This window comes from Camelus dromedarius, chromosome 16, assembly GCF_036321535.1.
Source record: "Camelus dromedarius isolate mCamDro1 chromosome 16, mCamDro1.pat, whole genome shotgun sequence".
Taxonomy (NCBI): domain Eukaryota; kingdom Metazoa; phylum Chordata; class Mammalia; order Artiodactyla; family Camelidae; genus Camelus; species Camelus dromedarius.
The window spans coordinates 31238152-31255359 of record NC_087451.1 but is presented as its reverse complement, the minus strand read 5'-3'; the positions used below and the strand labels follow the sequence as shown (position 1 = coordinate 31255359).

General features: G+C 53.3%; 2 protein-coding genes and 1 long non-coding RNA gene across 4 annotated transcripts in view; 1 reads left to right on the top strand and 2 right to left on the bottom strand.

The window, feature by feature from the left end:
* Positions 1-17208, top strand: part of METTL23 (methyltransferase 23, arginine) — a 127149-nt gene that overhangs the window by 4557 nt on the left and 105384 nt on the right. The gene's annotated exons all lie outside the window — the stretch shown is intronic.
* Positions 90-15524, bottom strand: ST6GALNAC2 (ST6 N-acetylgalactosaminide alpha-2,6-sialyltransferase 2). Of its 2 annotated transcripts, XM_031469165.2 has the most exons (9): positions 15145-15516; positions 11791-11851; positions 8691-8865; positions 7914-8082; positions 7388-7526; positions 5753-5856; positions 3919-4002; positions 2560-2659; positions 90-1558 (listed from the first exon to the last, which is right to left on the bottom strand). In XM_031469165.2, exons 1-9 carry the CDS (start codon positions 15267-15269, stop codon positions 1391-1393), a joined length of 1125 nt encoding a protein of 374 aa, XP_031325025.1. In that variant the 5' UTR covers positions 15270-15516; the 3' UTR covers positions 90-1390. The 2 variants fall into 2 exon arrangements, with proteins under 2 accessions (XP_031325025.1, XP_064351562.1); XM_064495492.1 differs by lacking the exon at positions 2560-2659 and having other exon boundaries at positions 15145-15524.
* LOC135323243 (uncharacterized) lies at positions 4003-5746 on the bottom strand. The gene has a single exon (XM_064495493.1). The coding sequence runs from the start codon at positions 4834-4836 to the stop codon at positions 4003-4005; it is 834 nt and encodes a 277-aa protein (XP_064351563.1). The 5' UTR covers positions 4837-5746.

Here is a 17208-nt window from a genome sequence, read left to right as displayed (position 1 = left end):
TAAAAGCAATGTTTCTTCTATGCATATGTAAACACAGTCCTATATATAAATGAGTTTTGGAGAATAGTAATTGGAGTTAACACGCAGGATGCAGTCAGGTGTTTGGGGTTTTTTTTAAGTCTCCCACTAAATTGATCTCACACCCCTTGAAGGGCTTGACAGATTTTGGTAACTACAGAAGTGATGGGAATTGGGGGCATGGGGGAGTATAGTTAAAAAGGGGTCCGGGCATCAGGAAGCTATAGTTTCTCAAGTAGCTGCTTTTAGTCATTGAAGTCTAAATGTCCATTCTGTTAACCACGTCTCTGAATTTTTAAAGTAGCAGTGTTTTGATTCATCTCTCTTGCCAAACATGCTGTTAGGATCATTCCTTCATAACCACAGAACCAGGGGCCAGGTTTGTGGGAAGAGTCTCCTGCCAACCAGCCCTGTGGAGACATCCCCTACCCCATCCGCTGCCTTGCAGGGTGTAGCAACATGAGACTAGTCATTGGGACAGTAAATCCAATAGTAACTCAGTTGGTTTACACTTCTAATAGAAGCTCTTATAATCTACAACTGCCGATCAATTAAGTCTATATTGAAGCCATGAGGTTCAGTACCTGATGGTGTCATCCTTTTGGTGACAGGGTTGTAATACATCCCCAGTGGGACTTTAATCAGAGACACACAGCCTTCTGTGCAGTTGACCTCCATCAGAACCTTCCCTGGGTTGAATTCTGAATGCCGAATTCTCCATGCTAAACACCCTGCGTGGTATACTATGCCCGGTGCGCACATAAAAAAGACAGTGGTCATCCATTTATGCAGTTATCTACTTTCAAGTCACATTCTGCCTTTTATGCTCTAAATTTATCGGGGGGCAGAAGTAAGTCGGTCCTGTTCTCAGAAATGTTAAGATGTCCCTGAGCTGAAATGCTTTGGAGTTTGTGAGGCTGGACACGCCAGTGGGAGGATTTAGGCTGGGGAGTGCGTTTGCTCCTGGCTCTTAGCTGAGTTAGTGAGCCACTCCACTGACTTCCTAAAGTCTGTCAGTGCTAACTGCTGCCTTGAATTGCTCAGCTCTGGAGTAGGCCTGCCTCATGCTGGTGAGGGTGACAGCCTCTCATCTTCAATTGTTAAACAAGAATAGCAGAGCAGTCCCTTTTCCTTGACCAAGGTTGGGATGTCTGTCTCAGACCAGAGGGGAGTTTTCTCGGATGAGCCAAGGACAAGATGGGATGTCCCACGAAGAACAGGCTTCAATGACAGTCACAAATCCACTGAAGAAGGGGACGGTCAAAAACACTTGGAGTTCCTCTCAAGAGGCTGAAAAGACAAGGTAGCTTTGGCCACTTGAGGGGATGAGGGTCACAGCTCTAAAAGAACAAAGGTCTTGGGCGCTTCAGGGTCAGCGCTGGTACAGCCAAAGGATGCTGGCCTCATGCAGGTCCCTCCACAGGGTGGCCTCCAGAGACAGATCGTGGTTCACGTAGAATATCAGTGGCTTCTTCACCCGTTCGAAGTAGTGGTCAGAAAATTTCTGGTAGTTGCTTGTGATGAATCCATAGGCACTAACCTGGACAACGACAGTCACTGGGTTAGCACTTAACGAGCGTCTGCTATGTGCAGGTTCCTGTAAAGTGACATGAATTTAGAAAGGTGTGGCCCCCCCACCGCCCTGCTTCCTTGGGTGCCTTGTGTGAAGCCGGGCAAACAATAGTAGCTCACAGTAACATCTGGCACTGTTCTTTCTGCACATTTTCTTAGCCCAGCCTTAATCTTAGGTAAATATTAGCCCCATTTTACAAACGGGGAAGCAGGCTCAGAAAGATGATCAAATGTGTGTCCACAGCCATTTTGTGAACTGGGTTTTGAACTCGGGTCTGTGACACCAAAGCCATGATTGCCATAAGCTCAAGATGGAGGCAGAAAGCCCCCTTTTATCTGTTTCCTATTCTGATGGCTACTGCTGACAAGAAACTCCTGTTTTAAAAGGGAAAAGGTATAGGACCAGAGTCCAGTGGTGCTTGGCCTCCAGTTCTTGTGCTGGCTTCAGCATTGGTCACTACCTTTCCTTGAAAATCACTTCTCAACCTGTCTCCATGCGGCTCATGTGGGCACCATCCCATCAAGAATATCTCATAAAGTGATTTCAGAGATTCTGTGTGTGAAGGCTGCCCACGTCAATCCTAGAATGTCCTCATAAAAAGATGTCTACTCACTTCTTTTGAGAAGATTTTGCTTTCACAAGAGCAATTTGCACCATGTGCCTTAAATACCATATAGACTGCTATAGGACAGAGAGGGTGAAAAAAGGAAGTGGGGAAGGGGCGGGGGGATGGTGGCTGTGGGAGGAAAGGCAGGGCTGGCCCAGGAAGCTCTCCTTCAAGGGACTCTGGTGAACACTTCCTCCAGCCTGTGCCCTAGACTAGATCACTCCTGCAGCTGGGGTATCCTTCCCCCCTACAAGATAGAAGCCCAGACTCCATGGTCTGGGCTGGCAGGGATATCGTGGATCAAATTAGGTTCCATTCACTTTGAGCTGCTGTGGGCTCCTGAAAAGAGAAGACCTCTTACCTGGTCACAGGTATGCAAAGCTGTCAGCAGCATGAGGGCCCCAGTACTAGGCATATAAAGGTCTTTAAATTTTGTGTTAATCAACTTTGATTTCAAAAACCTGGAAGGAAAAAGAGGCATAAAAATGCAAGACCTGGTCTTGCACACTAGCCTGATGGCTGTGCCATTACACCACATCAGACAGGTCGGAAAGCTGTGAACATTTCTGGCCCTTCTGGCCCAGTCCACCCCTTATTTGGGAAAAGACAAAAAAAATGAACTACATGCAAAAATCTTTGGTTGAAATGACACTGTAGATAACAGAGTGGGGGTGAGAAAAAGGAGCAGGCTCTCAAACTGCAAGTGAGACCCTTCCCCATTCTCCCACTCCCTAGAAGCCTGAATCCAGCCTAACTTGTCTTCTCTGCAACACCCTGCTTACACCATGATGCCTAGGGCACAGGTGGCCTGAGACCTAGTTTCCCTCTACCTCCAGACTTTGGCCAAGCAGGAGCCGCATTTGAAGGACAGAGCACACAGGCCCTGTTGCTGGAGTCACTGGTGAGATGGTGCAGGCATGTGAACACACACACGCCCAGGTGGTCCAAAAGTGAGGCCAGCCACAGTACGGTGACCACAGGCCTTGACCTCAGCCCTGGATTCACCTAGACTCTCAGCCTGTTCTGTTGAATAGTCTTCAGTTTGCCTCCCAGACCCACTTGCCACCCTGGCCTGCTCTGCGTCGGGATGCTAGCTGCTGGGCTGCTCAGCTGCAGCAGTGTTGACACTTTGGGCCAGATCTTTCTTGCAGAGCCTGTCCGGTGTGTCGTCGGATGTTCAGCAGCATCCCTGGCCTCTGCCCGCTAGTGGCACTCATGCTCGCCTAGTGACAATCAAAACTGTCTCCTGGACGGGACAGATTACCCCCTGCTGTGTCCTGCTGAGAACCACTGGAGGGAGGGAGGGAGGGAGGCGGTGAGGGGTGAGATCTGCTGGCAATGTTCCCCAGGCTCCTCCCTGCGGTTGCTCTGTTGGCTGGGTTTGGCTGAAAGTGATGACAACTTGGCTTCTTCTAGTCCCGTTACAGCCCCGTACCTATGGTCCCCCCATACCTGGCCTGTGCCGTTGTGAACATCCCCAGTAAGCAAACCTTGGTTTCTGCTGAGTGCCCTGTCCATTACCTGTCTACCTGGACTGATAGAACACCATCTCCATCAAGCTATTTAAAGAAAGTATTAAGTGAAGCAGTGTAAGTGCTCCCGGGGGCATCCTCGGCACGTGGCCCAGGAATGTGTGTCAGCGGGGGTGGGGGTAGTATAAAGTGCTGTGAGGGGAGCAGGTCTTCTGGCACCCTTCTCCCACCCCATCACCAGCACCTACCTCTCCGTCAGATAGCTGATGAAGTCTGGATGTAGTAGCTTGAATTTGCTGGCAGAGGCTTCTGGTCCAAAATAGGTCTGGGGCCTAGGACCCATGAAAGAAGTGGACAGAGCGGCCAGTGCCATCGTATGGCATGTTGGGGAGTGAGGAGAGGGGGAAGGTGCTGGGGCGGCGGCGGTGTATGGACCGGTAGGGGTGGGGCTGGGCATAGTAGCGGGAGAAGGGGGTGTAGAAGGTGGCTGGCAGCACCGTGGGGACCACGTGCGGCTTCCCGCCCACTAGGACTTCAGTGGGCAGGGAGTAGGAGAGAGAGGAGGGGGGCGTGAATAGAGCGGGAGGAGTCGGGTAGGAGCAGCTGATCTGAGGGTGGTAGGGAGGGGGTGGGAGAAGAGGGAAATAAAGAGATTTAGGGGGAGTGCGCTCCTGATTCCGGGAAGGGCAGGGGAAGGAGCAGGGGAAGCACTGGTTTTGGGGGAGCGGTGATGTAGGAGGCTGGAAAAAGGGGGGCTCCTTCAGGAAGCGGGGCACATAGGGGGCGATGTAGGATGGGATGCCTCGAATGGGCCCAATGTAGGAGGCTGAGGGGGCTGGGCTGTGGGAGGGGGACTTGGTGCTGGGCACAGGGGGATTCTGGGAAGAGTTTCTAGAGGTGGATTTCAAGCCAGATTGGGAGGGAGATTTGGAGGTGGGTGGAGTGGCGTTTTGGGCAGACCCTCGAGGCTGGATATGAGGGCTGGGGGTCAGGGAGGAAGCCCGGGAAGAGGGCTGTGAGGCAGGCCGGGAAGACCCCCGGGTTGGGGACGGGGAAGGGGCTGAGCCACCAGAGCTGGCATAGGGCTGCTGGTTCAGGTGGTTGGACCGGGACTGGGAGGGGGACTGGGTAGGGGATGGATTAGGGGTATGGGAAGGGGAGCTCATTGGTGTTGGGGAGGCTTATGTCCACCTGATGTCTCTGAGCCAGCTCCCCAAGAGCCCAGTCCCGCCTGTGTCACAAAGCCCACCCTCCTGACCAGCCACAGCATTGTGAACAATTGTTGGGTCATCACATGGTGGGGGTGGGGGTGGGGCACAGGGCCGGTGGAGCTGGCCTGGCCTCTGAGGGCTTAACCCCCAAGGACGCCTCAAAAGCTGCTCTTTCATGGTGGGCAAAATGTCCCCGGACCCCTAAGATAGGAGGCCTGGTCATTGCAGCCTTAGAGGGTGTAGATTTCTAAGGATCTGACTCAAGGACAAGAAATTGTCTCAGCACTACAGGGAGAAGGTTCAGATGAGGCCAAGACATGGTTCAGAAGAGCTGGACACAGGCCTGCTGCGCAGGAAGGTGGGGGAGACAGAGGGCCCTTTGTTCCCACTTTGCAGGACACTGGGCCCATGTTACCTGCTCTCCCATTTCCTGGGCAGTCTTGGGAGGGTGCCCACCAGGATGAGTGGAATGGATACTGGCCCTGGCTCTTAGTTTCTAGACACGTTGTGCTCAACAGGACAGCAGACCCAGCTGCGAGCAGGCCCTGCGGATGCTGCTGGCTGGGTGGCTGGGTGGCTGGGTGGGTTATGGACAGAGGCCTAAAGTTGAAGAGCCAGGCCTGCCTGCTCCATTCAGAAAGGAGCCCCTGGAACCTACAGCCCACCTTATCAGGAGGGCTGCAGGGGGTCAGGACTGTTACCTGAGCTTTCCTGGGGGTAGGGGAAAAGAGCTTAATTCCCCGATGCTCTGGTCAATTCTTGGGAGATTTTCTCATTGCCCTCACCCACCCTTCCTGTCCAACAGTGGGCCCCCGAGCAAGGGGAGACCAGCACAGCATTACCATACCCTGCCCCCAACCTGGCTGCTCACCTGTCCCCTTTATCATGGCCCTCAGGGACCGGCACACCCAGAATGGCCGATCTCAGCATCACGTAGTCTCGGATGTCTGAGGGGATGAAGATATAGCGCAGGTCCTGTCGGGGCAATAGAGAAACCGAGCCCTGGTGGGCAGCAGCCCTCCATCCCGTCCTGCCGCCTGCCCTGACTCACGCCCGTGACGCCCACTTTCAGGTAGTACTCATTCGCCGATCCTTTGAAACTCCTACCTTCAAGGAGTGAGGCTTAATTTTGCCATCCCCTTGAGTGTGGCCTGGTCTTAGTAACTAATGAACAGAATTTTTTTAGTAGATAGAAAAAAGTGGAAGTAAGGGTGTGTGACCTTGGAGACTGGGTCATAAAAGGCACTGGAGCTTTCTTGCTCTTTGGGATTGCTCACTCGAGGTGGAGTCAGCTGCCGTGGCATGAGGACACTGTCCTAGCTGACAGAGGGGCTGGCATGGCAAGGGCTGTGGGGGAGCCATCATGACTCTGGTTCCAGGCAGGCCTTCTGGTGGCTGCAGCCCCTGTCAGTCCTGACTGCAACCGCCTGGGAAATCCTGGACCCAAACCGCTCTGTTGAGCTGCTCCCAAATTCCTGACCCATTAAAACCGTAAAGTAATCAGCTTTTGTAGTTTAAAGCTACTAGGTTTGGGGGTAATTTGTTATGCAGCTATAGATAACCGATGCAGGTTCTGTTGCTACACCAGAAATAGAGCTGCTCCGTTTGTTCTGTCATGAGCTGAGAGAGGTTCTGCTGTGAGGCCTTGGTACACGGACGCTGTGGCTAGGACCCTCCTGAATTCCCTGGTCAGAGGAGGGAGCTTCTAGAAACTTGAACCAGGCCTTGTAGAGCACCACAGAACCCTCATCCTGGGACTTCCCCTTGCATGTGGTAACCAGCCCGCCAGGTGTTACAGCAACTAGGTGTGGCTGAAAGAGTCTGGAGGTGGCGGGCGGGCTCCAGTTCCGGTTCACCCGCTCCCTAGCTGTGACTCTGGACATGTCTGTTCCTCAAGCTCTTTGAACCTCAGCTTCCCACACAGGCTGCTGTGAGCATTCAGGAGGGCGCACATATTCTGGGGGGCAGCGTGGGGGATGGTCAGAGGGGCTGAGATTTTGATGATTCTGGCTGGGTGGTGGCCTTAGACATGCTGCCATCTGGAAATGGGCTGCTGTGGTGACTGTGTCCAGTGCGGGAAATGGCGGCGGCATTCAGTAAATACCCTCCCATTGTGTGTAGCATGAGCTCGGGGTGGGGAGGGGATCTGGATTTGAATCCGGCCCTACCACCGCTTGGCTGAATGAAGGGGCATGGAGCCTTAGTCTCCTCACCAGGAAGGCAGGGCTGATGTGGACTCTCTAAAGTGCCTGGTGCTCCGGAAGCTTTCAGTAAATATTAGCCATTCATGCTCCACTCGAGTTGTCCTATGCTGCCCGAAACTGTGGGGCACCCCTGCCCAGATCCTCCTCCTCAGTGGCTCCATCACATGTGCCCAGTGTTCTGGCACAACCTCTCGGTCCACTGGGCGGGGACTTGGGAACCCTGTGGCCCACCCAACGGAGAGGGGTCCAGAAACAACAGCACTGACCGTCAGTGACACTGATGTGCCCATCAGGGGCCTCACCTTTCCCTGTGGCACAGAAGTGAAGCCCAGGTTTCGGTAGGAGATGAGGGAGTTTTTCATTGTGTTCACAGTGAAACCGTAGAAGGAGGTCTTGGTGCCTACATCCTTCTCAAAGCCTTTGATCACAGCACCATTGAGTCTGGTCCAAACAGAGGTCCATCAGCCTGCCTGTGGCTACACAATGCTGTATGTTTACCTCTATCCCCAGGGTCCCACTACTCCCGCTGCCCACGGCAGCCCCAGTGCCCGTCACCAGCCCCATCCCTGCTCCTCTGGATCTCAAGGGATGCCCTGTGAAATGGGGCCCTGGCAGCTCCTTCCTCCTGGGTCCCCTTGGCCGGCCATACTCACATTCGTCTTCAGGGCCTGTTTGCATAGGGCTGCCCGTTACAACTGCTGAGCTGCCAGAGGCCACTGCTTCCTTGGCCCACCACCCTCACGTAAGATGCTCCCCCTAGGGCTGGCTGGGGACCAGCTCTCCACCCAGCTCCTCTGCTGCTTCCTTTCCGGCCCCCACGCCACATACCTGAACACGTAGTCATGGGCATCAATGTTCAAACCCTGGCGGGAACCATTCAGAATGCCTCCGTTACCCACCACGGCACACCGAATGCAGCCCGGAAGCAGCTCTCTGGAGGCAGCAAACAGCGTGGTGCTCTCAGAGCCATTCAGGAGGCTCAGTGTGGAGGTGATGGCTGTGGGTGTGGGACAAGGTGGGATGCCATGAGGAGTCACATGGGTCATTGGGGCCTTCCCGAGACTGTTCCTGGAGCCCCACCTGCCCGAGGCCTGACACCAGCCCTTCTCAAGAGGCGTAGAGGATGAAGGAGAATGTAATGTCTTGAAAAGAGGATGGTGGGGGAAGAAGTTTGGCTGTGCCCTCAATCATTTCAAGAACTCAACCAGTTCTCCCAAGACTGTGTACATTCCAAAAGAAAATAATTTGAGGCACATGGGGATAGGAGTAGGGGGACAGACTTAATGTGAGGGGGCTCTGGACGGTTTCCCACAGCAGCAACCATCAGCAGGCTGTGTGAGGCCCCACAGGCCCTGTCCTCAGCCACCTTGGTCACTGGCGTCTTCCATGCCAGGGAGACCCCAGGATGGGGAGAGCTGCTCAGCTCCCCTCCCTGACCCTGTGGTACTTGTAGAGGCGGGGGGGGGGGGTCAAGCCCTGAGGCCCACCTGAGAGGAAGAGGCAGGGGTCTCACATCTTGGTGCTGTGAGGGCAGGAAGGCCCATCCTGCACCAAGGCCAAAAGCAGGATGAGTGGACTAGCTGAGGCCAGAGGGCTGCAGGTTACCTTGGCGGGAGAGCCCCTGCCAACCATAGGGCGCTTTGTGCTGGCACAGGCTGTCCCAGAGCTCCTGGGTGAAGAGGCCCCCGGACAGCAGCACTGGAGTGGAGAGGTTAAACAGATCCCGGAAGTGGGGGTGCCGTCGAATGGTGAGAGAAAGTGGGTGTTGGCAGGGCGGGCTCTGTGGATAAGAAAATAAGGGAGCTGTTTCTGGGGTTGGGGTGGATAGGAGCCTCCCTAGTTCCCTGCGGACCCCACAGGAGGGCTGGGAGGGAAGAGCTGTCCTTCCCTCTCCAGACTTGGGCCACCCCCGGATCTGCAAGCCAAGCTGGCTAGTAGTGCAGCATCCCAGTGGGGATCCAAGAGCTTTCTGGATTTACCCTGCCCAGCCCTTCTCCTGAATGCCACATCTCTGGGACCTGATGGCTCTGGCATCCTACTACACCTCACACTCAGCTGGGGGGGACTCTGCGGCATTTTGCCACTACTAGATAAGACCTGCCTGCCCTGTGGCGTTGGAAGTCCAGCCTGGGCTTCGGAATCCATCAGCCTGGATCCAAATGCTAGTTCTCGCAGTCCTTGCTGAAGGAATCATGTGGAAAGGGATGCTGGAAGATGGATGACATCTTTCTTCCACTCGGAGCCTATGCTGGGCTGAATAGTGTCCCCTCTTCACGTCTAACCCCCACCCCCCGCTGTCACCATTCTTGTCTGTGCAGAACCGCAGAATGTGACCTTACTTGGAAATAGGGCCTTTGCACATGTAATTAAAGTGAGGTCATAATGTAGTAAGGTGGGCCCTAAATTCAGTTACCGGTGTCCTTATATGAAGGTGTATGCTGATGGGGGCAGAGACTGAGTGATGTAGCTGTGAGCCAAGAACACTTGGAGTCTCCAGAATCTTCAGAGGGAGGATGGCCCTGCTGACACGTTGATTTTGGACTGCTGGCCTCTAGAACTACCAGAGAATCCATTTGCCTTGTTTTAAGCCATCCAGTTTGTGGTCATTTGTTCCAGCAGCCGTAGGAAACGGTCTTTGCACACAGGGCAACATACTGAACAGGCCCCAGCCCCGTCTGCCTGCAACCCCTGTGTTGGAATCCCGAACAGCCTGGGCCTGGGTGGTGGGGCTGTTCTTCCCACTGAAGGGGGCTCTTTGTTAAGCCACTGGCTTGATCAAAGGACAATGCAGGAAAGAGCTGCACAGTCATTTCTGCTATTATGTGACATGTGAGTGCCTAAAATCCACCATGCAAAATTGTGCAATCAAAACCACAGGGCTTTTGGGAAAAGGGATTAGTGGCATCACACTCAAAAACTTGGTCAGTGATGCGCAAAACGAGGAGAAATCTAGGGAAGACAAGCAGTTTTACACACATTCACTGGTTAAGTAGTACGTAAATACGACTGAAAATATGGCACTTGACCTTGGGAAAGGCTTGACATTTGCTTTGGGGAAGTGGGCGTTGGAAGGGTGGCAGCTTGGGCGTTATCGTGAAGTGGTAGAAAGCTGGTTGTAACACTCAGTGAAGTGGATGGCCATCCAAAGCATGTGTGTGCGTGTATTTTGTATATTCCTATGTGGCTCCTTTCCATTGAGTGTGGTTTTCTGCATTTACCAGCATTCTTGCTGACAAAAATCACTGATAAACACATGAAATTTGTGTTGTTGTCTACTAATGTATCAATCTTTATGGAACAAATTCACGTTTTCAGAGCAAGCAGAACTGTCTGCACTAATTTCACTACTATTCAGTTTATCATAGAGATGTTTTCCAGGGCCTTCTTTATGACCTTCCACTAGAAAAGTCTTCAGGTCACCGTATCAGGAAAGGCAGCACTTCACTTGGGAAGATGGCTTGCTTTTATCTCATGAACATGGTGGCAAAGTTTCCTTCTTTGCTATGGCCACCAGGAAGCTCAGAGCCAGATCTATGGCCCATCCCTTACACCTTGTGGCATATTTTTCATACACTTATCTCACATTGTCTCATTTTCCTACCTTTATTTTCCTTCACCTGCTTCTTCGTTTTATTTTGTTTTGTGTTCTTGCTTAGTCATATGTATCCAAAAGCCACCTCAAATCTCTCTTTTCAGACCAAGTGATGAAATACGTCAGTTAGCATCAAGCAGCTCAAGGTGAAAAGGTCTTTAGGAAAAGTAAAGATAACTCAGCCAAGCACTTAGAAGACACCTGAAGCCTCTCTTCAGCCAGCCAGCCAAGTGTCCATCCGGCCTCTGTCCTCAAGGCAGGGTCCCCATTCCCTGCCCAGGGCTGCTTGCTCTGTCTCTGAGTAGTTCAGCAGTCACTAAGTCTAGATTGTAGTGAAATCTTGCTCCCTGAGGCCTCAGTTAACAAGTTCCAGTTTGGTCTCTCAGGCATTAAAAACAATTCTTTAAACCCGAGTAACCCAAAACCACAGTCATCACCCAGCTCAACTGCAGCGCACAAAGGGGGTGTGGCTGTATTGCTCAGGGGTTCGGAGCCAGGCTGGAGTCCCACTACCACTCTTCCCCATGAGTGACCCTGAGCAGGGTACCTGACCTCTCTGTGCCTCATTTTACTCATCTGTAAAGGCTACCTCTCAGGCTCGCTGTGAGGCTGAAGTGAGAGGACTCAGGTAAAGTGCTTGAGATGGCCTTTCAAGCCAGTCAGCATGGTCTCTGTAGAGCAGGACCCAGAAAGTTCTCAAACGTCTTCCCAAGGCTTGGTGTTTTCTTCATAGTGAGCAGTTTAAATGTGACTTTCACAGTAAAAAAAAGAAACAAAAACACACACACACATTTTGAGGAACAGAATGTAAAAGTCACAGGACTTTTAACGGTAAATCAAGACTTCCAAGAACTTTTCAGCTGGCTATACCCCAGGGGGACATATGGAGTCATCCTTCCCTGATATTGGGGTTCAGGGAACCCTAGTGGCCATGTCTGAGAAGCCCTGACTGGCTGGCTGCTCAGTTCTGTGCTTCATTCTTGGGGGCGATTCTAAAGGGCTCCCGCCCAGCAGTCTTATGAGAATGTTCTCATTTACTCTTCCCTTTCTCCTCCTCCCCGCTCGCTAACTTGAGGACGCACAAAACTGCCACAGGGCAGCCAGCCACTGTACCTTTCTTGTCCTAGAATTTGATGCCTTGGGTCCAAAGAAAGCTCGAGATGATGTGATGTTCCTGGGGAGAAAGCAGAAATACAGCAGAGGTCCTACCTGCCCCTGGAACCTGCTGTCTGGCTCTGTTAGCTCCAGGGGCTGACAAAGTCGGTCAGTCAATATGTCTTTTCCTTTGATCCTTCTAATCCTATACACTGATTCTTGCCCGCCTCAGTCTCTTTAGGCACACAAAATAGTGTCAGATTATTACATCCTGCCCAGCTGTATAAACCCAGAAATCAAGAAGTCCCTTGGCAAGTGGCAGAAGTGTGGAGTGTATTAGGAACAGTGAGATGGTGGTTAAAAGATGAAAATATAGAACAGGAAAGATTGCCAGCCCCCTGGATTTGTAACCATCTGAGGGGTCTCCCTGCCAAGGCCCCAGAGGGCAGGTGTTAGGTCCCAGATGCCTTGGATCGCCTTTAGCTGGTGAAGGGCACGGGTCTGAAGCCTGACTCCCTGGGTTTGTGTCCCATGATCTCAGGAAGCCACTGAACTCAGAACCTTGGTTTCTGCATCTGTCCAGCAGAAATAATTGTACAGGGGTGATAATCACATCACTTACCATCCCATTGTTGGGAGGCTTCAAACAAAGATCTGTGTTATTTAAAAAGTATTCTCTAAATATTAGCTATCGTTACCTGAAGGGTCAAGGGAAAGGACCTTGTGACAGCCTCTAGGACAGTGTCCCTTCTGGAGGGAGGTAAGGAGCTAAGTTATTGCCCCACTCTCACTTATGTGCTAAGTGGTCCCTGCACCAGGGCGGAGGACAACAGAAAGGAAGGTCCCTGCCCATTCAAAAGGTTGGTCAGGTTTCTCTGAGACTCCTACCCTCTCCCCAGCAGCCACAAGGGAGCAGGTGGGGAGGGTTTTGGATCAACAGTCTTGAGGAAAACAAAGGCCTCTAGTTACTTGCTTCTAGGTGCCAAGACAGCTTAAGCCACAAGGGAGCCTGTGACCTGCCTGCCTTCAGGTTTGCGTAAGACCCTGGAGGGTGAGGCCAGAAAAAGAGGTGCTTTCTTCCCCCAGCCCTTCCTTTCTCCCCAGACTGGTCTCCCCACATAATCCTATGGTTCCTCTCTGAGATGGCCTTCCAGAACCCCCAGAGAGCTTTTGAAAAACACCAGTGCCCCACGCCTGAATTCTGACATGATTGTTCTGGGCCTCTGGTGGTTCAACTCCCCCACCCCGCACCCCTTCTCCCCCACCCCCGCACCCCTTCCCCCCGACTGCCTCCCTTCCCTCCCCAGTTATTCTAATGTGCAACCAGGTTTGGAACCTGACAAGGAACTGCTGAGCCAGATAGAATAGAGACAGGAGGGTTAGAGTTGCAGGGGAGGTGATGGGGAGCCCTCCCAGTTCAGTTTTGCTGCCTTGAACTCCCCCAGCCTTGGGGAGGCCTGCTTATTTCCAGAACACTCCTATGCTCAGAGACTTCTCCCAGCCCCTCCCTCTCAGGAATCCAAGGACTTACAGACACCAGCCTGGAAGGATTGGGGAAGGGGCCATCCTAGCCCACCCGTGCCCCTCTGGGAGGTTTCACCAGCCCAAGGAGAAATGAGGACAATGTGCATTTTTCATAAAACTAAATTTACTCAACTTGGATCATGTTCTTAGGAATTCTTGGCCCTAAAATGTCCTTCCTTTTACAAAATACTACTGAGGATAGATGGTAACTGGCAGGTAACTGGTGCCCCAATATCCATCCTCACCCCCTCCTCAAAATAAATAAATAAATAAATAAAAGTCCAGAAATCCCAGGCCTGGCAGCTACTGATTCAGATTCTTCCGCGAGTTAATTCCTGGATCGATTCCACTCTCTCACCTGCAAGGAGAGCCCCCACCTCAGGTGTGGTAGGCCTGGTCCCAGTGCCCTGCTTCCTGGGCTCTCCACTGTAGCCAGGTAGGTCCATTTTTGGTCCCCAGTTGGGGAGGTGGCACGGCCTACTCTACCTGCCCAGAATTCCATCCCACCTGCCACCTTGCTTCTCCAAGCACTAAATACCCACCTCCTAAGGACACTGAGTCTGGACCTGGCCTCCTGGGTTTAGTTACAGCACAAACACCACCAAAACAACAAGGATATGGATGGGTTCTTGGGTTGCACTAGACTGTTAAAATTTGAAAACTCTTAAAGTTTTGTTGACGTACAATGGATGTTCAACAAACCTCACATGTAAAGGGGTATTCGTTCCTTTCAACAGATGTTCAAATGTGTTTCAAAACTTCTTTACATAAAACTGACAAGGATTTCCTTTCTTAATACCTGCAACCCTTTTCAGTCCTTCTTAAGCTATCTCTGACAAGGAGATGAAGTAACTTCAGGTATCACCTGCTAGAGCACCTTTTGTTCTAAAGGGACTGGACTCATCAGTTTCAAGAGTGTTTCATATTGTTTTGCAACTTTGGATGCCCTTTGACCTTGTTTCCTGAGAGCCCATATTAATTTTGCTTCATTCCGTTATGCCTGGAGCAAGGTTTACCGAGGACTGTACCAGTGGGAAAGACCTAGGAAGGGAAAGCTGGGGGCTCAGAGGCCTCAGCCTGAGACTGAAGGCACCCTTGCGGCCTCACAAATCCAGACTCTAGGCACAACTCGGTATGCCTTCCAAAAGTAAAGCTAAATCCTTTTGAGGCGTCTTCAGTAACTGGAACCATCACCTACAGAAGCCAGACTCTCAGGTTTCTCCTCGTGGGGCACAAATGAAAGGAAGGTGCCCAGGGTCAGCGGGAGGGGGCGGAGCGCAGGAGGCGGCTCCGGGAGGGTAACTTGAAGGGGGCCCCTGTCCGCCTCTTCGAATCGCGCCTGGACGGTGCTTATCAATATAAACAACGGAGCGGGGCGCGGGGAGGGCAGAGCCCGCAGCCAGCGGGAAAGGCAACCCGCCACAGTCGGACAGAGGAGCGCGGCAAAGTTGGAATGGGGAGACCTGAGTCCCTGCCCCCAAAGTAGAATCTGAAAAATGTGACGTTAGCGAGGTACAATTCGCGGCAAAAACGGGACTCGTTTTATCTGATTCAGATAACCCAGACAAATCTGGACAATAGAGTTTCTAATCCGGGCCGGAGGGAAGTAAGCCCAAGGCTGTCGTGAGCGGATCGCTAGTGCGCAAAGGGTGAAGTCTTCCTCCCACCCCAGCAGAAGCGGTGGGGCCCCGGCAGCGTAAGTTTAACGCCGGGGTGGAGGCTCTGGGGACAAAGGGCTACAGCCCGAGTCCCCACGAAGAGCCACCCCAGAGGGCGGTCCGGCCCTGGGGCTGGGCACCCTGCGCGCCCCCGCGCCCTCCCGGTCAGGTCCCGCGCAGCAGCCCCTACCTGGCTCCAGACCGGGGCCCTGGGTAAGACTCTGCCGCCGAGGAGTACAGGGCGACGAGGATCCCCGAGCAGGTAGCGGCGAACAGGAGGAGCAGCCAGAAGAGCGGGCCACGCGGGAGCCCCATGCAGCCCCGGCCCGCGGGCGCCCAGCCAGCCGCCGTCGGGGCGGAGAGAAGAGGCCCGGATGGGCCGGGCCGGACTCCTGAAGCCGGCCCCCCGGCCCCGCCCGGCCCTCGCGGGCCCTTCCCGCCCCGCGGCTCCCCGCCTGCCTGCGCCAGGCTGCCGGACGCTGCTGCACCCTCGGGGGCTGCGCTGCGGGTCCCGGAGCTGCCCGCCAGACTTAGACCGCGGGCGCTCCTCCCTGCGCCCAGCCCAGGGCTGCCGCGAGCCGGGGTTGGACAGGGCGCTTTCCTGGACGGTGAAGGGCGGGCGCGCGCGACCCGGGGGCTGCGGGGCACGGGAAGATGCCGCCACCTGCCGCGTGGGCCGCGCACTGCGCCCCCTGGGGCCCCGGATGGCGGATTCCCGACGCCCAAAGCTCCTGGAAGGGGCGGGGAGGATGGAGGAGCAAACCCCAGACCGCTCAGACCCTGGGTGGAGCGGGAGGCGAGGAGGTAGGGGGCCTGCCGTGATGGGATGGTAGGGGAGTTGAGGCTGTTCATCCCCTCATTTGATGGCTGCTCAGGGCCCTCAATCGCACTCAGCAGCCCAGAGACACCTGAAAAGTTTAGTAGGGGCTCAGGTGTCACCAGGAAGGGCTGGGGAAGCTTGCGGCACTGGTGCTCCAAAAGCAGAGCCCTCCCAGGGAGTGAGCAGTAGATGAGGCAGTGTATTCTCCAGTGGGCAGCGTCCTGGCCTTAGACCTCAAAACATGTGAAATACCCGAGACTCCCTACTATCAGGAACTGCGGGGATGAGAGGGACCTGGCCCCTTTCCACCGGCTTTCTGCTCTCCCCTGTTCTGTGTGACAGCAAGTCTGGGTGCAGCAACAGGTGTCTGTCCAACTGCAGTGCTTCCCCAAAGGGTCATTCGGGGTCACTTCTCAAAACTTTAAAAATGCTGCACCTTGCTACCCTGCTGGTGGACATTACTTAGAATTGATGGTTTCAAGTATTTTATTTTAATCTTTATGGTTTTCAATCACTGAAATCCCTGTAGATGTTACTTATCCCTTGATCAGCACCTTCTCCCATGTCCTCAGTGGTTGATAAAACATCAGACTTCTCTCTGAGCTTCCAAATCCCACATCTATCCCCAACCCTCCCCCCTCAAAGCCTTACCTACTTCATGAAGAAAGAGAGGATCACTATTAATTTCTTCAGTGTTCCATCTTCAGACCTAAAACATGGCCCCTACCACAGGCCAGCCTCCACGTGCCTGGACTCCAGCATGAAGCTGGGGACGGCTCTCCTCCTGTTGTGGGGTTGACCCCCACCATCTGTGTTAATGATTCAGGTCCACATCCAGTACCTAAAAGTCGATACCCTACTCAGACTAGAGCCTCCTGTCCACCACCTGGGGTTCATGTTCTACCCCTCATCTCTCCACCCCTCCATTGTCTCCCAGCATGTCAGCCCTCTCCCTGAAGCTTTCTTTCCTATCTAGACAGGATCCGGGGAGTCATAATCTGAGCTACCCTTTCATCGAAACCCAGATTCTCTTGTGTTCCTGGCTTTCCGCCCAGCAGAACTCTGACCTGGATTCACACTCTGATTTGCCTGTTCAGTGTCCCTTCCCCAATACTGCCTGTCCCCTGGCCTGGCTCAGAGCTGCCAGCCAGTGTCTCATTCCACAGCAGAATGGTATACATCCAGCATCAGCTGGGCTCTCCACACGAGCTGTTTCCTTGTCCTTGGTGAGCTTTGGCTTCCATCCTGCTCAGTGATGATTCCAAGACTGTCACCTCTTTCCTCAAGCCTCTTCTCCCTGCCACCCCTCTTAGAGGGGAGCTTCAATGTCCCATGCCTCTAAGTACAAAGTCATCTTCTGTCCGGAACTGTAAAAGGTCTGAGGTTTACCCTCCATTCAAGCTAGAACATCAGCCTTCTATGGTTTTAAGGATG

Coding starts and splice junctions, on each gene's coding strand:
- LOC135323243 (XM_064495493.1), bottom strand. CDS start 4,836: ATGAGCTCCCCTTCCCATACCCCTAATCCATCCCCTACCCAGTCCCCC.
- ST6GALNAC2 (XM_031469165.2), bottom strand. CDS start 15,269: ATGGGGCTCCCGCGTGGCCCGCTCTTCTGGCTGCTCCTCCTGTTCGCC. Junction 8,866..11,790: donor CAAATTCTAGGACAAGAAAG/GTACAGTGGCTG, acceptor TCTTATCCACAG/AGCCCGCCCTGCCAACACCC. Junction 4,003..5,752: donor GGCCATGATAAAGGGGACAG/GTGAGCAGCCAG, acceptor CATGGGTCCTAG/GCCCCAGACCTATTTTGGAC.